The sequence below is a fragment of the Hypanus sabinus genome, unplaced genomic scaffold (assembly GCF_030144855.1).
Source record: "Hypanus sabinus isolate sHypSab1 unplaced genomic scaffold, sHypSab1.hap1 scaffold_2055, whole genome shotgun sequence".
NCBI lineage: Eukaryota > Metazoa > Chordata > Chondrichthyes > Myliobatiformes > Dasyatidae > Hypanus > Hypanus sabinus.
In genome coordinates, this window is record NW_026780158.1 from 1 (window position 1) to 27,503 (window position 27,503).

The 27,503-nt window shown below is 46.8% G+C and overlaps 1 protein-coding gene across 3 annotated transcripts in view; it reads right to left on the reverse strand.

The window, feature by feature from the left end:
- Positions 1 to 10,021: 10,021 nt before the first annotated feature.
- LOC132387639 (NACHT, LRR and PYD domains-containing protein 3-like) overlaps positions 10,022 to 27,503 on the reverse strand; it is a 39,930-nt gene continuing 22,448 nt past the window's right edge. For 2 of the 3 annotated variants that reach the window (XM_059960024.1, XM_059960023.1), the window contains exons 5-7: positions 24,631 to 24,802; positions 24,458 to 24,523; positions 10,026 to 12,200 (exon numbers count right to left, since the gene is read on the reverse strand). In XM_059960024.1, coding sequence (XP_059816007.1) covers positions 10,459 to 12,200; positions 24,458 to 24,523; positions 24,631 to 24,802 — 1,980 coding nt within the window. In that variant the 3' untranslated portion in view covers positions 10,026 to 10,458. Of the gene's footprint in view, positions 12,201 to 24,457; positions 24,524 to 24,630; positions 24,803 to 27,503 lie in introns of all 3 variants that reach the window. The other variant, XM_059960025.1, reaches the window with a different exon arrangement.

The window sequence follows — 27,503 nt, forward strand, 5'->3', positions numbered from 1 at the left end:
TCCCAGAAGGGAGATGGGGCAGAGAGATCCCACAGGAGGATTTGGGACGGGGATGAGAGATCCCACGGTAGGAATGGGGAATGTGGCAGAGAGATCCCACAGGAGAGAAGGGGGACTTTGGTAGGGAGATCCCACAGGAGGGAAGGGGGAATGTGGGTGCGAGATCCCACAGGAGGGAAAGGGTACCGGGGAGGGAGATCCCCCAGGTGGGAAGAGGGACGGCCGAGATCCCACAGTTGGGAAGGGGGACGGGTTAGGAAGATCTCACAGGAGGGACGGGTGACCGGGGAGAGAGAGCCCATAGGAGGGAAGGGGTACGGGGGAGTGAGATCCCACCGGAGGGAATGGATACGGGGGAGGGTGAGCCCCCAGGAGGGAAGTGGCACGAGGGAGAGAGATCCCACAGGGGGGAAGAGGGACGGGGGTGTGGTATCCCACAGGAGGAAGCGAGGCGGGGGAGGGGGATCCCACGGGGGGGGGGGAGGGGCGCGGGAGGTGGATCCCACATGAGGAAGGGAGAGGAGGGTGGGAGATCACACAGGAGGAAGGGGGACGGGGGAGGGAGATCCCCCGGGAGGGAAGGGGGACCGGGGAGGGAGAGCCCGCCAGTGGGAAGTGGGAGGGAGCCCACGGGAGGGAAGGGGAACGGGGAAGAGAGATCCCACGGTAGGAAGGGGGATGTGGCAGAGTGATCCCTTAGGTGGGGGAATGGGAAGAGAGATCCCACAGGAGGAAGGGGGATGGGGAAGAGAGATACTGCAGAAGGAAGGGGGATGTGGGAGAGAGATCCCACAGGAGGAAGGAGGATGGGGAAGAGAGATACTACAGAAGGAAGGGGGATGGGGGAGAGAGATCCCACAGGAGGAAGGGGGATGGGGCAGAGAGATCCCACAGGAGGAAGGGGGATGGGGGAGAGAGAGGTCCCACAGGCGGAAGGGGTATGTGGGAGAGAGATCCCACAGGTGGAAAGGGAATGGGGGAGAGAGATCCCACAGGAGGAAGGGGGATGGGGGAGAGAGATCCCACAGGAGGATGGGGATGGGAAGGGAGATCCCACAGGAGGAAGGGGGATGGGGGAGAGAGATCCCACAGGAGGAAGGGGGATGGGGCAGAGAGATCCCACAGGAGGAAGGGGGATAGGGGAGAGAGTTCCCACAGGCGGAAGGGGGATGGGGGAGAGAGATCCCACAGGAGGAAGGGGATGGGAAGAGAGATCCCACAGGAGGAAGGGGGATGGGGGAGAGAGATCCCACAGGAGGAAGGGGATGGGAAGAGAGATCCCACAGGAGGAAGGGGGATGGGGGAGAGAGATCCCACAGGAGGAAGGGGGATGGGGCAGAGAGATCCCACAGGAGGAAGGGGGATGGGGGAGAGAGTTCCCACAGGCGGAAGGGGGATGGGGGAGAGAGATCCCACAGGTGGAAAGGGGATGGGGGAGAGAGATCCCACAGGAGGATGGGGATGGGAAGGGAGATCCCATGAGGAAAGGATGAGGGAGAGAGATCCCACAGGAGGAAGGGGGATGGGGGAGAGAGATCCCACAGGAGGAAGGAGCATGGGGAAGTGAGATCCGACAGGAAGAGGGGGCAAAGGAGCTGAGGACTCACAGGAGGAAGGGGATAGGAAAGAGAGATCCCTCGGAAGGAAGGGGGATCGGGAAGAGAGATCCCACTAGAGGAAGGGGGATTGGGAACAGAGGTCCTACAGCAGGAAGCAGGATGCAGAAGAGAGATACCTCAGGATACCTCAGGAAAAGACAGATCCCAAAGGAGGAAGGGGGATGTGGAAGAGAGATCCCACAAAAGGAAGGGGGATTGGGGAGGGAGATCCCACAGGAGGAAGGGGGATGGGGCAGAGAGATCCCACAGGAGGAAGGGGGATGGGGGAGAGAGAGGTCCCACAGGCGGAAGGGGTATGTGGGAGAGAGATCCCACAGGAGGAAGGGGGATGCTGAGGAGAGATCCAACAGCAGAAAGGGGGAGTGGAAACAGAGAGCCCAGAGAATGAATGGGGGATGGGAACGTGAGATCCCACAGGTGGTTTGCTACCCGTCCCACGTGATGGTGAGGCTAGAAATAATGCAGCTAAATATGTGGCTGAGGGGATGGTACATGATGGAGGGGTTCATGTTTCTGGACAATTGGGCTTTTTCCAGGGGAGGTGAGACCAGTTCGAATTGGGCAGTTTGCACCTGAACTGGAGGGGAACTAACATCCTTATTGGTAGGCTAGCAAGTTCTGCTCTGGGGGTTTTAAACAAGGTTGCAGGGGGATGGGGCAGAGATTTAGAGCAGATAGTGATGTGGAGGAGGATAATGGTCATGCGAGGACTGCCTGTTTCGATGGTTGGTACGTGATAGAAATGTTCTCAGGTGCATCTATTTCAATGCAAGGATTATTGTGTGTAAGGCAGATGAGTTTAGGGCGTGGATTGACACATGATGATCTCGACATTATTGCTATTAGTAAGACTTGGTTTGCAGGAGGGGCAGGACTGGCAGCTTCATGTTCCGAGGTTATGTTGTTTCAGACGTGATAGAGGGGGAGGGATGAAAGGGGGAGGAGTGGCATTACTAGTCAGGGGAATCTCACAGCTGTGTGCAGACGGGACAGCCCGGAGGGCTCGTCTACAGAGGCCGTATGGGTGGAGCTGAGGAACGGGAAAGCTGTGACCACAGTAATAGGTATTATTATATACGGCCCAATCGGAGGAGCAAGTCTGTTGAGAGTTAGCACACCAATGTAAGAAACAGAAATTTGTAATCGTAGGGGATTTTAACTTCCCACATATTGACCTGGACTCCCACTCTGTGAAAGGGTTAGATGGCGTGGAGTTTGTCAAATGTGTTCAGGAAAGTTTTCTAAATCAATACATTGAGGTACCAACAAGAGAGGGTGCAGTACCTGATCGATTAGGGAATCAGACAGGTCAGGTGACAGAAGTATGTGTCAGCGAACATTTTGGGTCCAGTGACCATAATGTCATTAGTTTCAAGATAATTATGGATAAGGATAGGACTGGTCCACCAGTTAAGGTTCTGAATTGGAGAAGGGCCAATTTGGTGGAAATGAGAGAGGATCTGGGAAGAGTGGATTGGGATAAGTTGTTTTCTGGCAGTGATGTATTCAGTAAGTGGAGTTACTGAACTGCGCTTGCATCCTGAGTTTGCATGTTCCTGCCAGGATTAAAGGCAAAGTTAACAGGGATAGGGAACCTTGTTTTTCAAGGGATATTGGCGATCTGGTTAAGTGCGTGTTTAGCAGGTACAGGCAACAAGGAACAAATGAGATACTTGAAGAGTATAGAGAATGTAAGGGAATACTAAAGAAGGAAATCAGGAAGGCAAAAAGAAGACATGAGTTTGTGTTGGCAGATAATGTGAAGGTAAACCCGAAGGGTTTCTACAAGTATATTAAGAGTAAAAGGATAGTAAAGGACAAAATTGGTCCCCTAGAAGATCAGAGTGGTTGTCTATGTGTGGAGCATCACGAGATGGGGAAGATCTTAAACAGTTTTTTGCGTCAGTGTCTACTTAGAAAACTGGCATAGTGGATATGGAATTAAAGGAAACAAACAGTAGTGTCATGGAACGCGGCCAGTGAGTGAGTGGGCCAGTGAAGGAGTGGAAATATGAGGCTTTGACTTGAGTGATTCTGGCAGTTTTGGCAATTGGACTGTGCAAATCAAGACAACCAAGATTTGAATAGCTCAGACTCAGCAGAAAGCAGCTGATTGACCAAGCAGTTTGAAAAGCTCGAACAAATAAATAGAGGGGTAGCTCAAGCTGAGCGGCCCGTGGAAAGCGGCCAGTGAGTGAGTGGAGATTTGAGGCTTTGACAGGTCTTTACAATGCCTGCTGAGACGGTGATGTGCCTCTCCTGTGAGATGAGGTAGTCTTGGGGGAACTCCCCTCTTCTGCAGAGTCACATCTGCCAGAAGTGCTTGCGGCTGGGCGATCTGGAAGACCGTGTGAGGAATCTGGAGCAGCAGCTGGATGACCTTCGACTCATGAGGGAGAATGAGGCTGCCATAGATGAGAGCTACAGGGAGGTAGTCACACCTAGGCTGCAGGAAGCAGGTCGTTGGGTGACAGTCGGAGGGGGGAAAGCGAAGGAGAGTAGACAGGTAGTGCAGAGCACCCCTGTAGCCATTCCCCTGAATAATAAGTTTACCGTCCTGGATGCTGTTGGTGAGGACGACCGACCAGGTGTGAGCCACGGTGGCAGGGCCTGTGGCACTGAGTCTGACCCTGTGGTGTAGAAGGGTGGGACGGAGTGGAGGAGAGCTGTCGTCATTGGAGACTCTATAGTCAGGGGAGCAGAGAGGAGATTTTGTGGACGTGAGAAGGAAACAAGCATGGTTTGTTGCCTCCCGGGTACCAGGGTCCGGGTTGTCTCTGACAGGGTGCATGACATCCTGGTACGAGAGGGAAAGCAGCCAGAAGTCGTGATACATATTGGTACCAACGACATAGGCAGGAAGAGGGATGAGGTCCTGAAGTGTGAGTTTCGGGAACTAGGCAGAAGGCCGAAGAAGAGGACCTCAAGGGTGGTGTTCTCAGGATTGTTGCCAGTACTACGTGATAGTGATGGTAAGAATTGGAGGAGATGGCAGTTGAATGCGTGGCTGAGGAGTTGCTGCAGGGGACGGGGTTTTAGATTTTTGGACAACTGGGATCTCTTCTGGGGAAGGTGGGACCTGTTGCACCTGAACTCTAGGGGGAGCAATATCCTTGCTGGTAGGTTTGCTAGCATGGTTCGGGAGGGTTTAAACTAATTTGCAAGGGGGATGGGACCCAGAGCGATAGAGCAGTGAAAAAAGTGCATGGAGTAAAGCCAGATCTGACACAGAGAGAGGTTTTGAGGAAAGGGCAGCAGAATAAAGGGTATAAATGCAGTAAGGTTGAAGGGCTAAAGTGCATGTACTTCAATGCAAGAAGAATCAGGAACAAAGGTGATGAACTGAGAGCTTGGATACTTATATGGAATTATGATGTAGTGGCCATTACGGAGACTTGGCGGCACCAGGACAGGAATGGATTCTCAATATTCCTGGATTTCAGTGCTTTCAAAGGGATAGAGAGGGGGGAAAAGGGCAGGACGGGTGTCATTACTGGTCAGGAATACTATTACAGCTACAGAAAGGGTGGGTAATATAGCAGGATCCTCTTTTGAGTCAGTATGGGTGGAAGTCAGGTACAGGAAGCAAGCAGTTACTCTACCAGGGTACTCTACAGGCCCCCAGGTTGCAGCAGAGATACCGAGGAGCAGATTGGGAGGCAGATTTTGGAAAGGTGCAAAAATAACAGGGTTGTTATCATGGGTGACTTTTACTTCCCTAATATTGATTGGCACTTGATTAGTTCCAAGGGTTTAGATGGGGCAGAGTTTGTTAAGTGTGTCCTAGATGGATTCCTGTCTCAGTATGTTGACAAGCCGACGAGGGGGAATGCCATACCAGATCTAGTATTAGGTAACGAACCGGGTCAGGTCAGAGATCTGTCAGTGGGTGAGCATCTGGGGGACAGTGACCACCGCTCCCTGGCCTTTAGCATTATCATGAAAAAGGATAGAATCAGAGAGGACAGGACAATTTTTAATTGGGGAAGGGCAAATTATGAGGCTATAAGACTAGAACTTGCGGGTGTGAATTGGGATGATGGTTTTGCAGGGAAATGTACTCTGAACATGTGGTCGATGTTTAAGGATCTCTTGCAGGATGTTAGGGATTAATTTGTCCAGCTGAGGAAGATAACGAATGGTAGGGTGAAGAAACCATGGGTTACAAGTGAAGTGGAAAATCTAGTCAGGTGGAAGAAGGCAGCGTACACGAGGTTTAGGATGCAAGGATCAGATGGGTCTATTGAGGAATATAGGGTAGCAAGAAAGGAGTTTAAGAAGGGGCTGTTAAGAGCAAGAAGGGGGCATGAGAAGGCCTTGGCGAGTAGGGTAAAGGAAAACCCCGAGGCATTCTTCAATTATGTGAGGAACAATAGGATGACAGGAATGATGGTAGGACCGATTAGAGATAAAAGTGGGAAGATGTGCCTGGAGGCTGTGGAAGTGAGTGAGGTTCTCAATGAATACTTCGCTTCGGTATTCACCAATGAAAGGGAACTTGATGACGGTGAGGACAATATGAGTGAGGTTGATGTTCTGGAGCATGTTGATATTAAAGGAGAGGAGGTGTTGGAGTTGTTAAAATACATTAGGACGGATAAGTCCCCGGGGCCTGCCGGAATATTCCCCAGGCTGCTCCATGAGGCAAGGGAAGAGATTGCTGTACCTCTGGCTAGGATCTTTATGTTCTCGTTGTCCAGGGGAATGGTACGGGAGGATTGGAGGGAGGCGAATGCTGTCCCCTTGTTCAAAAAAGGTAGTATGGATAGTCCAGGTAATTATAGATCAGTGAGCCTTACATCTGTGGTGGGAAAGCTGTTGAAAAGGATTCTTAGAGATAGGATCTATGGGCATTCAGAGAATCATGGTCTGATCAGGGACAGTCAGCATGGCTTTGTGAAGGGCAGATCGTGCCTAACAAGCCTGATAGAGTTTTTTGAGGAGGTGACCAGGCTTATAGATGAGGGTAGTGCAGTGGATGTGATCTATAAGGATTTTAGTAAGCATTTGACAAGGTTCCACACGGTAGGCTTATTCAGAAAGTCAGAAGGCATGTGATCCAAGGAAGTTTGGCCAGGTTGATTCAGAATTGGCTTGCCTGCAGAAGGCAGATGGTCATGGTGGAGGTAGAACAATCAGATTGGAGGGTTGTGGCTAGTGGAGTCCCGCAAGGATCTGTTCTGGGACCTCTTCTTTTTGTGATTTTTATTAACGACATGGATGTGGGGGTAGAAGGGTGGGTTGGCAAGTTTGCAGACAACACAAAGGTTGGTGGTGTTGTAGACAGTGTAGACGATTGTCGAAGATTGCAGAGAGACATTGATAGGATGCAGAAGTGGGCTGAGAAGTGGCAGATGGAGTTCAACCCAGAGAAGTGTGAGGTGGTACACTTCTGAAGGACAAACTCCAAGGCAAAGTACAAAGTAAATGGCAGGATAGTTGGTAGAGTGGAGGAGCAGAGAGATCAGGGGATACATGTCCACAGATCCCTGAAAGTTGCCTCACAGGTAGATCGGGTAGTTAAAAAAGTTTATGGGGTGTTAGCTTTCATAAGTCAAGGGATAGAGTTTTAGAGACGTGATGTAATGATGCAGCTCTATAAAACTCCAGTTAGGCCACACTTGGAGTACTGTGTCCAGTTCTGGTCACCTCGCTATAGGAAGGATGTGGAAGCATTGGAAAGGGTACTGAGGACATTTATCAGGATGCTGCCTGGTTTAGAGAGTATGGATTATGATCAGAGATTAAGGGAGCCAGGGTTTACTCTTTGTAGAGAAGGAGGATGAGAGGAGACATGATTGAGGTGTGCAAGATATTAAGAGGAATAGACAGAGTGGACAGCCAGCGCTTCTTCTCCAGGGCACCACTGCTCAGTACAAGAGCACATGGCTTTAGGGTAAGGGGAGGGAAGTTCAAAGAGGATATTAGAGGAAGGTTTTTCACTCAGAGAGTGGTTGGGAGTGAAATGCACTGCCTGAGTCAGTGGTGGAGGCAGATACACTAGTGAAGATTAAGAGACAACTAGACAGGCATACGGAGGAATTTAAGGAGGGGGGGTTATATGGCAGGCAGGTTTTGAGGGTCGGCACAACATTGTGGGCCGAAGGGCCTGTAATGTGCTGTACTATTCTATGTTTTATGGAACATATAGAGATTAAAGAGGAGGAGGTGCGTACTGCCTTACAGCAAATAAAGGTAAATAAATCCCCCAGGCCTGACATGATATTTTCTCGGACCTTGAGACAGACTAGTGTAGAAATTGCAGGGGTCCTGGCAGAAATAATTAAAATGTCCTTCGCCACAAGAGCGGTGCCGGAGGATAGGAGGGTAGCTCATGTCGTTCCGTTGTTTGAAAAAGTCTCCAAAAGTGCACCAGGTAAGTACAGGCCAGTGAGCCTAACATCGGTGTTAGGTAAATTATTGGAAGGTGTTCTGAGAGATCGGATTTACAAGGAGTTGGATAACCAAGGGCTGATTAAGGATAGTCAGCATGGCTTTGTTCATGGCAGATCGTGTTTAATGAATCCTGTAGTGTTTTTCGAGGAGGTTACCAAGAATGCACATGAAGGAATGGCTGTGGATGTTGTCTACATGAACTTTAATAAGGCTTTTGACAAGATCCCACATGGGAGGTTAGTTCAGAAGGTTCAGACAGTAGGTATCCATGGAAAGGTTGTAGATTGGATTCCAAATTGGCTGTGTGGGAGAAGACAGAGAGTGGTAGTGGATGATTGCTTCTCAGACTGGAGGCCTGTGACTAGTGGTGTGTCTCAGGGATCTGTGCTGGGACCATTGTTGTTTGTTGTCTATATCAATGATCTAGATGATAGTGTGATAAATTGGATCAGCCAGTTTGCTGATGACACTAAGATTGGAGGCGTTGCGGACAGCGAGGAAGGCTTTCAAAGCTTGCAGAGGGATCTGGACCAACTGGCAACATGGGCCAGAAAATGGCAGATGGAAATGAATGCAGACAAGTGTGAGGTGTTCCATTTTGTAAGGACAAATCAAGGTAGGACATAGACAGTAAAGGGTAGGGCACTGAGGAATGCGCAGGAAGAAAGGGATCTGGGAGTTCAGATACATAATTCCCTGAAAGTGGCGTCACTGGGAGACAGGGTTGTAAAGAATGCTTTTGGCATCCGGGTATTCATAAATCAAAGTTGAGTATAGGAGTTGGAAAGTTATGGTGAGGTTGTACAAGACATTGGTGAAGCCAAATTTGGAGTATTGTGTGCAATTCTGGTCACTGAACTATAGGACCGATATCGGTAAGACTGAAAGTGTGCAGAAAACATCTGCGAGGATGCTGCCGGCTCTTCAGGAGTTGAGTTAGAAGGAAGGATTGAACAGGTTAAGACTTTATTCCTTCGAGCGCAGAAGAATGAGGGGAGATTTGATAGAAGTCTACACAATTACGAGGGGAATAGACAGGGTAGATGCGAATGGGCTCTTTCCACACAGATTAGGAGAGATAAATTACAAAAGGACTTTGCTTCAGGGTGAAAGGGGAAAGGTTTAGGGGGAAAGTCCTCACTCAGAGAGTTGGGAGAATGCGGAACGAGCTGCCATCTGATGTGGAAAATGGGGACACACTGTTAGGTTTTAAGAATAAATCTGATAGATGCATGGATGGGAGAGGTCTGGAGGGCGATGGACTGGGTGCAGGTCAATGGGACTAGCGGAATAAAGTTATGGCACAGAGCAGAAGGGCCGAATGGCTTGTTTTCTATGCTGTTGTGTTCTATGATTTTACGATTCTATGAAGGAATATGGGGAGGTCAGTTGCCACAGGAAGAAGGGGGATGGGAAGAGAGATCCCACAGGAGGAAGGGGGATGGGGGAGAGGGATCCCACAGGAGGAAGGGGGATGGAGAAGTGAGATCCCACAAGCGGAAGGCGGATGTGGAAGTGAGATCCCACAGGAGGAAGGGGGATGGGGTAGAGAGATCCGACAGGAGGTAAGGGGATGGGGAAGATAGATCCCACAGGAGGAAAGCGGAATGGGAAGGGATACCACTGGAGGGAAGGGAATGGGGAAGAGAGAACCTTCAGGAGGAAGGGGGATGGGGAAGAGAGATCTGACAGGAGGAAGGGGGATGTGGAAGATAGATCCCACAGGATGAAATGGGAATGGGAAGGGGATGGGGAAGAGAGAACCTAGAGGTGGAAAGGGGATGGGGAAGAGAGAACCCATAGGTGGATGGGGGATGGGGAAAAGAGATCTGAGAGGAGGAATGGGGATGAGGCAGAGAGATCCCACAGGAGGAAGGGGGATTGGAAGAGAGATCCGAAAGGAGGAAGGGGAATTTTTGTACGCGTGTGTTGGGTCTGAACAGAGACCCAGAGGAGATGCGGCCTCGCTCTCTGTGTATCTGGTAATGAGCAAAGTCACAAACAGGAAAGGGCAGGGGAGGGCAATCTCACAATGGTATTTCTTTCCTTCTCACTGGGACAGTCTGCAGACGGCCTCTTGTCCCTCACCGGGAAGGGGGTGTGAATCTTTGACCCACCTCCTGCAGTCAGTGTTGGTCTGGGTGTCAGTAACAGTGAGAAGGAACATTGTCAATGGACGTGTCACAGGCAGCAGGAAACACGGCCATTCCTGTGATTTACTACCATTAAACCAATGGCCGTTGTTCACTGATCTGATGAAGTCTCCAACATCCCTTCACAAGGAACCACAGAACCCTCCTGTCCTTGGGGAATTGCTGACCGATCCCCTGGGCATTTGTCACAATTCTTCACAATCTGATTTATCACAGTTTAACCCAAATCTCTTTACATTGAAATGACACAATAGAACAGTTTCACAGTTCCGAGTGAGAGATAAATCAAGTTACCTCAACTCCTGGCACTTGTGCAGCCCGGGTCCCAGCCGCTGGATTCCCTCACACTCAATGCGGCAGTTCCCCAGGTCGAGGTGTTTTATTGTATCACAGAGTCCGATGGCATGAGACAGGACCGCACAGTCAATCGGGGTCAATGTCATTCCACTGAATGAAAGTGTTTCCACAGATCCCAGTGTTTCCTGAGCCAGTCCACGATTCTGAGACTCAAACAGGTAGTGCAATGTGTTCAGGAGGCTCCTTTTACCAGCTGTTATCCCTGTGTTTCCAATCTGACGTTTAACCTCCTCCTTCACCCAGTCAATCACCCGGCAGGTTGTTTCATGAGGAAATGGACCCAGAAACTCCACCAGGCCCCGAGCTGTCATTGGAGAGGAGAGACCAGCAACAAAACGGAGAAATATCTCAAATCGCCCATCTGTCGTGTTGTGGGCTTCAGTGAGGAATTTCAGGATATCCCCGGGATGTGGATTCAGGAATTGTGCGACTGCAGCTACAAACTCTTGGATGGTGAGGTGTGGGAATGTGTACACCACGCTCTGGGCAGAATCCTCTCTCTCCAAAAGCTCCATCAGGAACCCGGACAGGAACTGGGAAGGCTGAAGATTGTACTTGATCAAATCTCCATCTGTAAACACAATCTTCTTCCCGGACACTCCTCTGAAGGCCATCTGACCAACCCTGAGTAACACATCACGGGGTCTCTCAATCTCACGGCCGTGGTTTTTCAGGATGTTGTAAATATAGTAGGAGTACAGTTGGGTGATGGTCTTGGGAACTCGCTGTGGGTCCCTGACTCTTTGTGTGAAGAAGGGGCCTAGTGCCAGAGCGAGGATCCAGCAGTAGGAGGGGTTGTAGCTCATGGTGTACAGGATCTCGTTCTCCTTCACATAATTGAAAACAGCTTCGGCCACCGTCTGATCTTCAAAATGTCTGATGAAATATTCCTTCCGTTCCTCACCAACAAATCCCAGGATTTCAGCCCGGACACTGATATTCGCCTTTTCCAATAAATGTAACGCAGTGGGGCGAGTGGTCACCAGCACTGAACACCCTGGGAGCAGCTTGCCCTGGATTAAACTGTACACAATGTCCGACACTTCACACCACCACTCGGGATCTGGGCACTGGTGCTTTGGTTCTGTATCTCTCCGACTGTCCGCAAAATCGATTTTGTGTTTGAATTCATCTAAACCATCGAATATAAACAGCAATCCCTCTGGGTTCTTCAAGACTTCTCTCAGGATATTCCCAAAGTAAGGATACTGATCCAGAATCAGTTCCTTCAGGTTTATTCGACAGTCAATACTGTTTAAATCTCGGAATTTGAAACTGAAGACAAACTGGAACTGTTGGTATATTTTCCCCATGGCCCAGTCATAAACAATCTTTTGTACCATCGTTGTTTTCCCGATCCCCGGGACTCCGGCCACTGCTGCTGAACTCCCAGACTTGGATTTACTCCGGGAAAAGCTGCTCTGGAATAACTGATCAGTCCGGATTTTTTCCAGCTGTCTGCGGAGTTGTTTCTCTCTATAATCCTCATGGTGTCTGCCTCTTGCCAGCAGCTCATGTTCCACCAGTGTCCGATCTCGAACAGTAGAAATGACCGTGAGCTCAGCGTAACGATCAGCCAGCTGGAAAACCTTCACCTTCTCTGTCATCAGGATCGTGTTCACTCTCAGTGTTTCAGTTCGTGTCCGCAGAGTCTCCTTGTGTTTCTGTTGAACATCTTCCATGGGAACAGAGAACATATTCAAAACGTTAAATGGCTCATCTGACAAAGAACTTTATAACGGTATTTCAGCATTCAGTGTTTGAGATTACATGAATCAATTCAATGCTTCCATAGATATTAGGACAGAAAGTAAAATTCTGTTCGCAGACACGGAATTGACAGCAATGGATGTCCCGGAAAATGTCCAGTCCTCATGTTCTGGTTCTAGTTATTTGTGAAGGTGAACATTCCCCTGATTGCACTTTCTGAGGAAGCTTAAACAAGCATCACTTCCCACTAACATCTTAACTACATTCTACAGAGGCGTGGTTGAGAGTGTGCTGACCTTTAGCATCACAGCCTGGTACTCCAGCTGCAGTGCTGCCGACAAAAAAGCCTTGCAGGGGGTGGTTAGGGGAGCAGAGAAGGTTATTGGGGTCTCCCCACCTTCTTCCAAGACCTCTTTCAGAGTCGATGCCTCCAGAAGACACAGGACATCATTAAAAAACCCTCACACCCTCTCCATGAACTGTTTGTTCTTCAGCCATCAGGTAAACGTTACAGGAGCATCAAAACTAAAACCACAAGGCTACTAAACAGCTTCCTCCCACAGGCAGTCAGACTGCTAAATAGCTGCTCTATCTGACTCTGCTTTGGACACTTTTAACTTGCACCGGACACTTATAACTTGATTTAAAGCGATATGTGGCTGTTGTGTTTTATTATTTATTGTTGTGTTTATTATTTAGTGTTGTGTTTGTTATGTTATGATTGCACTGCTCCTGGGAACCGCTGTCTCATTCTACCCTGCAGAGCTCATGTACGATTGGAACGACAATAAAGTTTTTGAATCTTGAATATCCTATTGCATTCCTGACTGCACCTCCCGTTACAACAACATTTCACTATATTTAAAGCATTGTTTGACTCATTAACAGACGATGTTAATGTTGATCTGGTGTGGAACTATGGAGAGCAGGACACTGTGCAAGGCTGCACACTGGGGGTCACAGGTGTCCACTGCTCTTGCATCAAAACAGGAGCAGAATACGCGGGAAGTACTCAAGTCGGACAGCGTCTGGGGGAGAATCACAGTGAAGTTGTGGATCGATAACCCATCGGAATGACAGGAATGAAAATGGGTAGTTTTCAATCGCAGTGATGGAGGATTGGTGGAAAGATGGAATCTGTGTTAATGGAAGAAGCCACAAGGGTCTGTCTCAGTGATGTACGTCGTGTCTGTGGGAAAGGGTGGTGAAGTCTTGGCAACTGCTACTCATCAGTCTTGCTGTGGGGGTGTGGGGCTCTGTCTAATGAGGCCTCCATCTGTCAGAGTCGACCATGGATGTCCTGCCCCTGCAAGCCGGGACACTCCGATATGGAGAGGAAGCTTCTGCCGAAGTAGCAAGCTCCCTCTCTCCATGCATCTGATGTGCACAAAGGAACGACATAGACTGACACAGCTTGGCACCAGAGGTGTCGCAGGAGATGCCAGTCTGCGTTGAACACCATTTAACACTGACTCAGGGACTACAGCTCCAGGCTTTTCCCACTGGGTTTACTCCCAAATTCTTCCCCATGAGGGGTTACAGTTACAAGGCAGTGGAGTTTTGAGATCAGAGTTTTCTTGTTCCTGGGTGAGCTGCCAATCACAGCCGCCAAGCCCCATCTGCCCAAAGCGACTGGTTGTAAGGCACCAGTAACCCACCTCTGCCCCTTCTCCTGTCAGAAGAAACGCTTCCACCGGGATTAGTGGCTAAACCGCACGTGAAGGCCAAGAGCTGGACAGAGGCTACTCGCCACTGGGAGCATTTAATAGGTCGTGGCAGCTCATCCGCACTGTCACCCCCCCCCTCCCCCCCGGTTATAACAATCTTAAGCAACCGAGGGGCGATGTATTATTGACAATGAATCGGTAAATTGGTTTATTATTGTGACATGCACCACTGTAAACTGGAAAACTTTTCTGCATGCGATCCAAATAGATCATTGCAGAGCATTGTAATTGGCTGCATCACCGTCTGGTTCATGAGGAACGGAGTAAGGCGCAAACTCAACGATTCAGGAGCAACTTCTCCTCTACCATGCAGCTTCCGAATGGACATTGAACTCATTGATACTGCCTCACTAATCTCTTTTTAAATTTCTATTTCTGCACTACTTATTTAGTTGAATATTTCATATAATCACACAGACATGCACAGCTATATATGTTCAACTTCCAGGTCCTAAAGCCACTTCGCTGCTCAGCCAGATCCACCGTCTGACAGGCCACGTCTCGCATGGACAACTCCAGGTTACCGAAAGCAGTACACTACGGAGAACTCTCTCAGGGCAAGAGAGATCGTCGTGCCCCGCGCAGGAGGTACAAGGACCAAATTCAGCAGAGGCTCTCTCAGGCAAATATGGAGGTCAACGAGTGGCAGCCGCTGATCCACGGAAAAGCCAAGAATTTTGAGGAACCCCGAAGAGCGAGTGCTGAAAAGAAGAGGGGATGCAAGAAGATTCCAACTACCCAAGCGCCTACATCCCAGCTGTCCCTCTGTCCCAACTGCTCCCGAGTCCACAGATTCGGAATTGGCCCCTACCGTCACCAACAATCGTGTCGTCATCCAGTACCACCCCCCGCCCCCTCACACACACACACACACACACTCACACACACACACACACACACACACACACACACACACACACACACACACACACACACACACCCTATTTGGGAAGAGAACAGGATTTAAGGTATGTTTCATGATCATTAATGCTTGGTGGAACCCCGGAATGTCCATGCCCTCAAACCCTTTTGTTCCCCGGATCTGGAGTACCTGGTGCTGCTGTGTAAACCTTTCCGGCTGCCAAGGGAGTTCCCGGCTGTTATTATCACAGCTGTGTAATAACAACATCCCCCGGTTGTGTGTTATTGTCACAGAGGGGAGATGATTTCCTTCAGAAATCGGTCAGGACTTCCCAAACCACAAAATTTGTATCAACAGTTCCGTGTGAACAGCACTTGCCGTGTGACCGACTGCTTACATTACCAATGAGCCTGCGGGTACTCAGGATGCGCGCGGCACAACTGGCAGGTGTATTTACGGATATTTTTAATCTCACCCTCTCCTAGTGTAGAGTTCCCTCCTGCTTCAAATCATCCACCATTGTTCCTGTACCTAAAACGACTAAGGCAACATATCTGAACGTCTGGCGTCCTGTCGCACTCACCTCAATAATAAGCAAATGCTTTGAGAGACTGGTCATGGACTACATCTGCAGCTTGTTACCACCCACACTGGACCTCCTACAATTCACCTACCGACACAACCGATCAACAGATGACACAACAGCCACTGCTCTGCACACCTCCTTAAACTTCTGGAGAAGAGGGATGCTTGTGTGAGAATGATGTTATTAGACTACAGTTCAGCATTCAATACCATCATTCCAGGCTTGACAAGAAGCTCAGAGACCTCGGCCTTCACCCTGCCTTGTGCAGCTGGGTCCTGGACTTCCTGTCAGATCACCGGCAAGTGGTAAGAGTGGGCTCCCTCACCTCTGCCCCTCTGACCCTCAACACAGGAGCCCCTCAGGGCTGTGTCCTAAGCTCCCTCCTTTACTCTCTGTATGCGCATGACTGTGTCGCTACCCACAGCTCCAATCTGCTATTTAAATTTGCTGAGGATACTATATTTATTGGCCAAATCTCAAATAATAACGAGGCAGCCTAGACAGAAGAAGTCATCACCCCGACACAGTGTTGACAAGAAAACAACTTCTCCCTCAATGTCGCAAAAACAAAGGAGCTGGATGCAATGTTTCAAAGACAAGAGGAATGGAGACGGGCCAACCCCTATTGACATCAATGGATCTGGGGATGAGAGAGTGAACAGCTTCAAGTTCCTCGGCATTCACATCACTGAGGACCTCACGTGGTCTGTACACATCAATTGTGTGGTGAAAAAGGGCACAACAGCACCTCTTTCACCTCAGATAGAACCATAGAACATTACAGCACAGAAACAGGCATTTTGGTCCTTCTTGGCTGTGCTGAACCATTTTTCTGCCTAGTCCCACTGACCTGCACCTGGACGATATCTCTCCAGACCCCTCTCATCCATATACCTGTCCAGGTTTTCCTTAAATGTCAAAGTGATCCCGTATTCACCACTCCATCTGACAGCTCATTCCACACTCCCACCACTCTCTGTGTGAAGCAGCTCCCCCCTTAATGTTCCCTTTAAATGTTTCCCCTTTCACCCTTAACCCATGACCTCTGATTTCTTTTCTCCCCTAGCCTCAGTGGAAAAAGTCAGCTTGTATTCTCTCTATCTGTACCCATCATAATTTTATACACCTCTATCAAATCACCTCCCATTCTCCTACATGCCAGGGAATAAAGTCCTAACCTATTCAAACTTTCCCTGTAACTCTGTTTCTCAAGTCCCGGCAACATCTTTGTAAACCTTCTCCGCACTCTTTCAACATTATTAATATCTTTCCTGTAATTAGGTGACCAAAACTGCATACATTACTCCACATTCGGTCTCACCAATGTCTTATACAACCTCACCATTACATTCCAACTCTTATACTCAGTACTTTGATTTATGTTTTATGATTTATAAAGCTCTCTTTATGACCCTATCTACTTGTGACGCCACTTTTAGGGAATTATGTATCTATACTCCCAGATCCCTCTGTTCTACTGCCCTCCTCAGTGTCCTACCATTTACCTTGTATGTTCTAACTTGGTTTGAGCTTCCGAAGTGCAATACCTCACACTTGTCCGCATTAAACTCCATCTGCGGTTTTCCAGTCAATTCCTCCAACTGGTCCAAATCCCTCTGCAAGCTTTGAAAACCTTCCTCATCGTCCACTACACCTCCAATCTTTGTATCATCAGCAAATTTGCTGATCCAATTTGCCACATTCTCATCCAGATCATTGAGATAGATGACAAATAACTGGACCAAGCACTGATCCCCATGGCACATCACTAGTCTCAGGCCTCCACTCAGAGTAGCAATCCACCACTACCACTCTCTGGCTTCTTCCATTGAGCCAATGTTTAATCCAATTTACTACCTCTCCATGTATATCTAGCGACTGAATCTTCCTAACTAACCTCCCATGCGGGACCTTATCAAAGGCTTTACTGAAGTCCATGTATACAACATCCACTGCCTTCCCTTCATCCACTTTCCTGGTAACTTCCTCGAAAAACTCTAATAGATTGGTTAACCATGATCTACCACGCACAAGGCCATACTGACTTTTTCTAATAAGTCCCTGTCTATCCAAATACCTGGAGACCCTATCTCTTAGTATTCCTTCCATTAATTTACCTACTACCGATGTCAAACTTAGCAGCCTATAATTTCACGGCTTACTTTTTGAGCCTTTTTTAAACAACGGAACTACATGAGCTATCCTCCAATCCTCTGGCACTCGATCCGTGGATATCGACATCAGGTCATGCGGATTTATCTACTCTGATTTGCCGCAAGCACCTCCTCTTATTTAATCTGTATAAGTTCCATAACCTCCCTACTTGTTTGCCTTGTTTCCATAGACTCCATTCCATTTTCCTTAGTAAATACAGATGCAAAAAACCCATTTAACATCTCTCCCATTTCTTTTGGTTCCATACATAGCCGACCACTCTGATCTTCAAGAGGATCAATTTTATGTCTTATTATCCTTTTGCTCTTAACATACCTGTAGTTCTTAAAATTATCGTTCACCCTGACTGCCAAAGAAACCTCATGTCCTCTTTTAGCCCTCCTGATTTCTTTTTTAAGTATTTTCTTACTCTTTTTATACTCCTCAAGCATCTTATTTCCTCCCTGTTGCCTATACATGTTATACATCTCTCTTCTTCTTTATCAGAGTTCCAATATCCCTCGATAGCCAAGGCTCCTTATTCTTATTCATTTTGTCTTCAACCCTGACAGGAACATACAAACTCTGCACTCTCAAAATTTCTCCTTTGAAGGTCTCCCACTTACCAATCACAATCACAACCTGTCCCAATCTACGATTTTTAGATCCCTTCTCATTTCTTCAAATTTGGCCCTTTTCAGGTTTAGAACGTCAAGCCGAGGACCAGATCTATCTTTATCCATGATCAAGTTGAAACTAATGACGTTATGATCACTGGAACGAATGTGCTCCCCTACGCACACTTCCGTCACCTGCCCTAACCCATTTCCTAATAGGAGATCTAATATTGCATCTTCCCTCGTTGGTACATCTATATATTGTTTTAGAAAACGTTCCTGAACACATTTTACAAACTCTAACCCATCTAGACGTTTAACAGTATGGGAGTCCCAATACTTGTGTGGAAAATTAAAATTTCTGTCTCCTGCAGTTGTCTGTTATCTCTCTGCAGATTTGCTCCTCCAATTCTCTCTGACTATTGGGTAGCCCATAATACAACCCTATTAATGTGGTCATACCTTCCTGTTTCTCAACTCCACCCATATGGCCTCAGTAGACAAGCCATCTAATCTGTCCTGCTGAATCACTGCTGTAATATTTTCCCACCACCCACCCTTCATCCCTCTGTCTCTATCACGTCTGAAACATCGGAACCCTGGAACATTGAGCTGCCAGTCCTGCCCCTCCTGTAGCCAAGTTTCAGTAATGGCTATGATGTCATAATTCCATGTGTCAATCCAGGCCCTCAGCTCGTCTGCTTTCCCACAATACTCCACGCTTTGAAATAGACACACCTCAGAAGATTATTACCAACACACACAACCTTGCTATTTGTGACTTTGCATGAACTACCAACATCATTTATTTTTACCCCCGTTCCACTATCGACTCTGGCACTCTAGTTCCCATCTAGTTTAAACCCTCCCCAATAAAACTAGCAAACCTCCCTGCAAGTATATTGGTGTCCTTGTAGTTCATGTGTAACCCGTCTCTCTTGTACAGGTCCCACCTGCCCCTGAAGAGGTCCCGATGATCTAGAAATCTGAAACCCTGCCCCCTACACCAGTTTCTCAGCCACGTGTTCATCTGCCAGAGCATCGCACTCTTACCCTCACTGGCACGTGATCCAGGCAGCAATCCGAAGATTACTACCCTCTATCTCCTGTTTTTCAATTTCCTACCAAGCTCTCTGTCCTCACTCTTCAGGACATCCTGACTCTTTCTACCTATGTCATTGGTACCAATGTGTACCACGACATCTGGCTGATCACCCTCCCACCTCAGAATGCTATGCACGCGATCAGAGATATCCCTGACCATGGCACCCTGGAGGCAACAAACCATCCGGGAGTCTCTGTCACAACCGCAGTATCTCCTGTCTGTACCCCTGACTCTGGAATCCCCTATCACTACCGCTCTCCTCTTCCTCCTCCCTCCGTTCTGCACTGCAGAACCAGACTCAGTGCCAGAGATCCGGCTGCCGCAGCTTGTCCCAGGTAAGCCATCCTCCCCACGCCCCCCAACGGTATCCAAATTGGTATACCTATTTTGGAGTGGAATGGCCACAAAAGAACCCTGCATTAACTGCCCTTCCCCCTTCACTCAACTGACGGTAATCCAATTACCTGTGCCCTGTTCCTTAGGTGTAACTACCTCCTGGAAGCTACTATCTATAACCTGCTCAGTCTCCGGAATGATCCGGAGGTCATCCAGCTCCTGCTCCAGTTCCCTAAAGCGCTATGTTAGGAGCTGCAGCTGGATGCACTTCTTGCAGGGATCATTGTCAGGAACACTGGAGGTCTCCCTGACTTCCCACATCCTGCAAGAGGAGCATTCCGACATCCTGCCTGGCATATTCTTTCGTATGAACAAAAAAAAAACAGAAAAACAGTTCGGTGAGATGGTTGAGGACGTTGGGATGGGCCCCTAAATGCAAACGATTTTCTATAGGGGCACCATTTTGTGTATCCTGACTGGCTGCATCACTGCCTGATATGGGAACTGTACTTCTCTCAATTGCAGTACTCTGCAGAGAGTGGTGCGGACAGCCCAGTGCATCTGTAGATGTGAACCTCCTACTACTAAGGTCATTTCGGATGGGGTAAAAAGGGCCCGAAGGATCATTCTGGACCCAAGTCTCACCAGGCACAAACTGTTCCAGCTGCTACCATTCGGGAAATGGTACCACAGCTTAATAGCCAGGACCAACAGGCTCCGGAACAGCTTCTTCCACCAGGCCATCAGACTGATTAATTCACGCTGATACAATTCTATTTCCACAATTGTGTACATAAATATAGACTCACTGCACACACTTTACTGTAATCGTGCTGATGGCGCAGAAAAACAATTTTCACGACGTGTCCATGATATTAACCCTGATCCTGAAAATTTTTATCTGGCTGGTTGTCTCATTTTTTTAGATCTGTTATTCATCATCCTCATACTGTCCTCCTTCATATCAATCTGAGTGCGCTCCAGTGCACATGGTGTTTTCCAGAAATTGCTACTTAAGTTCTTATTTTTTTGTATATTTTCCAGATCTGTTTCAGAGCAGGATATTTTACCAAAATTATACATCAATATGGGCACAGTGAGTGTTTACTACCTTCGTTATATTTTTACTGTTCAGCTCTGTTTGGCAGATTTTCTTGATCCTTGATGTAAATTCAAAGTTTGTTCAGCCTTGCAGTAAATGCAGATTTTCTTCAGCCTTGAAGTAAATTTTGTTGGAAGGTTTTCCTTTATCACACGATGATCTATTTTCTTTGCTTATTGATATCCTAAATATCCGTTTCATATTCTGTTGCATTGCATCCCGGTGCTCTGTTTGATATTCTACCGGTTCTATTGTACCTTTCTTTATGTTTAATCATGTTCTGTACTTTCCTAGTCTGAAGTTCATGCTTGTATATATGGAAATTAGTTCCATTATTTGAATTGTTTATTTCAGCTTTACTGATGCGAGCAAATAATTTCAAATCATCAATGTATAGCTGTGTCAAGGTATAATTCGTATTTTTTTCTGATTAGATACCTGATTTTTATCTGTTTCAGTAAGTTATGAGTGGGCTTAAAGCGAGACAAAACCATAGTGGGCTTAGTGAGTCGTTCTGGAAAATCCCTCCATTTATTTTGATAGTGGTCGTTGTTCCTCTCTGGTTGTTACTAGGACGATTATTTTACGCGAATGCTTCATCATTTCTAGAAATTTCACAAGCATTGTATGAATGTATATATATTTGGAACTTCTCTTAAACACACGAGGAACAGAATCAGATGTGATTTTTTTTCTGATTGACAATGTAGCACTGAAAGTTTTCTGCTTTCCACAGGGTTTGAAATAGAATTAGATAATCTGTTTAGAATTGCTGTATTCTGTCTGCTCTCCTGTGAGTATATTGTGGTTATCTAAGTTGTTATCTGAGTTGTTATTAGTTACAAGACGTAAGATGCTATAATTTTAGATATAAAATTGTCTTATTATTATTAAGAGCCAATAATATTATAGTAGGTGACCATTTAGTAGTCTTATAAATGCAGAATAAAGCTGTCGTTGAGGCTGGTGGTACATACCTTCAGCCTTTTATATGTTCTCCCCCATGGGAGTATGACAGAGAGGATGTATGAGGTGGTTTGGGGTTCAGCAGCAAGGCTTTGGTTCGGGTTTGTGTCTTGCCAGCTTGATTGAGTTCCTCCAGGCAGTGACAAAGGTGATGGATGCAGTTACACATGGATATTGTCTACTTGTATATTGTGAGAGTGTTTGACAAAGTCCCACAAGGGAGGCTCATACAGAATATTAACATGCTTGAGAACTGTGGAGAATTGTCCTGGCTGCCGGGGACAAACTGGGAGAAATGTCTTGGCTGGCGGGTGGTGAATCTCTGAAATTATTGTCATAGACGGCTGAGGAAGACACTTCATTGGATATATTTAAAATGCAGGTTGATATGTTCCTGATTAGGAAGAGCGTCAACGTTTACTGGGATAATGGGGTAGAGAGGAATTGAAGAGCAAATTCACTGAGCCGAATGGCTTAATTCTGCTACTAGGTCTTATGGTTTTAGGGAGCATCTGGAGTATTGTGTTCTCTTCTGATTGTCCAGCTCTTGGAAGGATTGCAGAGGGTGCAGAACAGGTTCACCAGGATGTTGCCTGGATTCGGTGGCATGTGCTACAAGTAGAGGTTTGATAAACCTGGTTTGTTTATTCTGGAGTTACAATAGAGATCTGACTGAGGTGTACAAGTTTGAGAGATAAGGGTTTGGGTCGACAGCCTGTATTTTGTTCATTTTTGTACATATGACTGGTGTCTAATACCAGAGGGCATTTGGTTAAGGTGAGGTGGTGTAAATTTACAGCAATTGTGGGGAGTTTTTTAACAGAGTTCTGGGTGCCTGGAATTTACTGTCCAGGTCAACATGGCTTTGTGAAGGGAAGGTCGTGCCTCACGAGGCTAATTGAGTTTTTTGAAGAGGTAACAAAAAGCAATTGATGAAGGTACGGTAGTAGATGTGTTCTCCATGGATTTTAGCAAGGCATTTGACAAGGTCCCTCACGAGAGACTCATCCAGAAAATCATGAGGCACGGGATAAGTGGAACCTTGGCTGTTTGGATAAATAATTGGCTTACAGGAAGAAAGCAGAGGTTAGTAGTGGAATGAATGTATTCTGCCTGGAGGTCAGTGACTAGTGGAGTGCCGCAGGGATCTGTCCTGGGACCCCTGCTATTTGTGATTTTTATAAATGACCTGGATGTAGAGGTGGAAGAATGGGTGAGTAAATTTGTGGATGACATGAAGATTGGAGGAGTTGTGGATGGAGCTGTAGGTTGTCGAAGGCTACAAGAGGATATAGACAGGGTGCAGATTTGGGCAGAAAAGTGGCAGATGGGGTTCAATCCGGATAAGTGTGAGGTGATGCATTTTGGAAGGACAAATCAGAATGCTGAGTACAAGTTTAATCATTGGTTACTTAAGAGTGTGGATGAACAGAGGGACCTTGGGTTTCAAATCCATACATCCCTTAAGGTCACTGCACAGGTTGATAGGATAGTTAAAAACTCCTTTGGGATGCTAGGCTTAATTAATAGAGGGATTGAGTTCAAGAGTAGAGAGGACAAGTTGCAAATCTACAAAACTCTGGTGAGACCGCACTTAGAGTATTGTGTTCAGTTCTGGTCACCTCATTATAGGAAGGATGTGGAAGCTATGGAGAGGGTGCAGAGGAGATTTATCAGGATGTTGCCTGGTTTGGAGGACAAGTCGTGTGAAGCAAGGTTAGCAGAGCTGGGACTTTTCTCTTTGGAGCGTAGAAGGATGAGAGGGCACTTGATAGAGGTCTAAAAAATTATGAGAGGCATAGATGGGGTGGATTGCTGGAACCTGTTTCCCAGGGCACCAATAGCAAACTCTAGAGGGCATATGTACAAAGTTAAGGGAGGGAAGTTTAGGGGAGACATCATGGGTAAGTTTTTTACAGAGGGTTGTGGGTGCCTGGAACAACGTGCCAGGGATGGTGGTGGAGGCTAAAACATTACGGGTATTTAATAGCCTCTTGGACAGGCACATGGATGAAATTAAAATAGAGGGTCAAGGGCTAGTGTGGGTTTAGTACTCTTTTTAAAGGAATACATGGGTCAGCACATCATCCAGGGCGGAAGAGCCTGTACTGTGCTGTAGTATTCTAGTGTCTAGAGTCTAGTGACTAGGGTCATGTCAGAGGTAACTGTGTGATAGATGCTCCTAGTTATACATGAATGTGCAGGAAATACAAGGAAATGGTCAATAATATAAGAAAGGATACCAAAGTATATATATTTTTTTTCTTTCCCGGATATATAAAGAGTGAAAAAAGGGAGAGGGTGGATATCGGACCAGTAGAAACTGCTGTTGTAGTTGCAGTAACGGGTGAAAAGGAAATGCCAGACAAACTCTGTGCAAGTCACTGGCAGAATTCCAAAAGGTAAAGAACGTCAGTGAACAGAATTGCGTGTAGTGCTATTACAGAGGAAAAGGGGCTTGAAAGATGAAAGTTCTGAAGATAGAAAAGTCACCTGGACTGGGTCATACAGTGCAACAGGAGCCTGCCTGGGGTGTGTTGGGATTCCCAGAGCGTTAGGACCTGGAGTGAAGGCTTCAGCAGAACCAACAGCTGGATTAATAGAAAAATATATTGTAGAATATTCAGGTTGCAAAGAGAGATTCTATGAATTGTTACTTAAATCCAGAGATCAGAGAACGATTAACGGCGAATTTTGATTCCCAGGCTTTGCCAAGTCACAGACTAACACTTGAGCTGTGGTTTGAACTGTGCATTTGATCACTCACCTATCAGCTGTGTGGGTAATTCAGATAAACCTTGGCCGATGTTCATGTATTCTTGTGGATCAGGACCTGTTTAAATATGAAAAAAAATCCATGGAAACAGAGCTAAAATAATTAAAATAACTAAAATGTTTATCTCAATGTGCCTTTGTGTTCAGAGCGTGGTTTTAACATACCGAGTTCCTGTATTTCCCTCAGTATTCTGTCCAACTTCGGTAACTCAGTCCTCCACATCAGAAAGGATTCCCACATCGCCCTCCGGGCCCGGGAGCCTTTGCCATTCACCAGACTGAGGAAGAGTCTGGAACTCTCTGCCCGGTTTCCCTTCTCTGACAGCTCAGTGACGTTCTAGAAAAGGAAACAATGGACTTATTGTGGAGCAGAGAGACAGACATGGAGAATGTGCAGGAAAGTATCTGTTCATGGCACCAGTAGCTCCAGAACAGATGCAGTCACTGGGCTGCTGCCTCATCCTCTGGGTTCAGTCATTAACAGAGAAACAGTAACTGAAGGAAATTCTAAATCAATAGTGTGTAAGAATAAGGATTTACTGACACCCTGCAGGAGATGCAATGTGATTAATTTCCTTGATCTGTCAATGTGCAGCATTACATCAACAAGATGTGACAACAAGAACGGAAGAGAGGGGAGAGAGAGAGAGCAAAAACAAGTGGATGGCGGGCATCACTGAATCGTGGCTGACAAATGTTTATAGTTGGGTGCTTAAATCCAAGGATAAATATTGAATCAAAAGGATACGCAGGTACGTGAAAGTGTTGGGTCGAAGCTGCTGTCAATAAAAATGAAAAGTCCTGAGAAAGAGGTGATATCGGATTAGACGACGTGGATGTTAAGAAACTGCGTAGGTACAATGACCCTGATGGAAATTATATACAGGCATGTTAACAGTAGCCAGGATGTGGGCTACAAATTACAACGGGGGAGAGGAGAGGCATGGAAAATAGTCAATGCTAAAATTGTCACGGGGAGTTTCAATATCCAGGTAGCTTTGGAAAATCAGGTCGGTGCTGAATCCCAAGTGAGGGAATTTATAGTATGCCTATGAGATGGCTTTTGAGAGAAGCCTGTGGTTGAGCCCACTATAGGAAAGGCGGATCTGGATTCTGTGTTGTGTATTGAACCAGATTTGATCAGGGAGCTTCAGCTAAATAAACCCTTCAGAGGCACTGATCATAAAATAGCAGAATTCTGCCAGCAGTTTGAAAGGGAGAAGGTAAAGTTAGAGGTATCAGTGCTACAGTAGAATAAAGGAATTACCTCGGCATGAGAGAGGAGCTGAGCAATAATTCATTCGAAAATGACACTAACAGGGACAACGGCAGAGCAGGAATGGCTGAAGTTTCTCGGAGGACAAATGCTCACAAAGATGAAGAATTATTCTAAACGGAGGATGATCAACCGTGGCTGACGAGGTAGTCAAAGCAGCACAAAAGCAAAGGAGAGGGTACAGAATATTACAAAATATAGCAGAAAGCTGGAGGACTGGGATGTTTTTACAAATCAACAGAAGACAGTTCAAAAGCCGTAAATAGAGAAAATATGAAATAGGAAGGCAGGCTAGAGAATGATGTAAAATAGCTTACCAAAACGTCCGTCTAATATATGAAGATTGAAAGAGAGGAGAGTGGCTATTGGACCACCGGAAAATGACAGTGGAGAGGTACTGTCAGGGGACAAGGAAATGCCGGAAGATATTGGTCGGCATTTTGCGTCAGTCCTCACTGTAAAAACACTGGAACGTGCCAGGTATTTGAGAATGTCAGGTGGCAGAAATGAGTGTATTTGCAATTATTGCGGAGAAGGCGTTTGGTAAGCTGAAAGTTGTGAAGATAGATGAGTCCAGATCAACTCACCGGATTGCTTCTGAAAGAGGAGGCCGAAGAGATTGTGGAGACATTAGTAATGATCACTCAATAATCACTAGATTTTGGAATGGTTCCGGAGGACTGATCATTTCAAACTATAGGCCAGTTAGTCTGATCAGCGTTTGGGAAGATGTCAGCAGTCGATAATCGAGGATAAGGTTTCAGGGTATTTGGATGCACATGATAAGAAAAAGGCCAACATCCATGGAAGGGAATCCTGCCTGACAGAACTGTTGGATTTTTTGAGAGAACAGCCTGCTGGGTCGACAACAGAGAGTCAGTGCAAGTTGTTTACTTGGACTTCCCGAGGACCTTTGACCAGGTGTCCCACATGACGCCGGTTAACAATACCAGGCCCACAGTAGGACAAGAAAGACACTGGCATGGATAGAGGATCCAAGATTTTCTCCAGTCAGATTTGTCTGACTGCCAGGAAGCACAGAATGGGAACAAATAGGGCTTTCTCTGGTCGAATGTTGGTGACCAGTGGTGTTCTGCAGTGGTTGGTTTTGGGACAGTTTCTTTTTCCGTTATGTCAATGATTTGTAGGCTTTATGGCCGTTATTGTAGGCATTACGAAGATATGGGGAGGGAGGGGAAGTGTTGAGGAAGCAGGGATTTCGCGGGAGGACATGGACCTATGAAGAAATGGACACATCAGTGGCAATTGGAATGTAGTAGTGAGGTACGTGGCCATATACTTAAGCAGAAATAATGAAGACGTAGACTTTTTCTGAATCTGGGAGAAAATTCAGAAATTGGATTTGTAAAGAGTCTCTGGAGACCCGGTGCAGGATTCCGTGCAGTTTGAGTTGGTGTTAGGAAAGGCAAATACAATGCTAGCATTCATTTCGAGAGGATCAGAATATAAGAACAAGCACTGGCCAGACCACACTCGCATATTTTGATCCCCTGATCAGAGAAAGTTTGTGATGGCATTGTGAAAAGTCCAGAGAGGAATCTAAATGAACAGAACCAGTGATATTAAACCAGATTTTGATGGGAATGGATCCTGGATGCACCTGTAATAGATGGAGGGTGGGAGGATGAGGGGGAATCTAATTGTAACCTGTGGAATATCGAAAGACATTGAGAGGATGTGGAGATGTTGTTTTACGTGGGGGTGTCTAGAACCAGACGAAACAGCCTCAGATTAGAGGGAC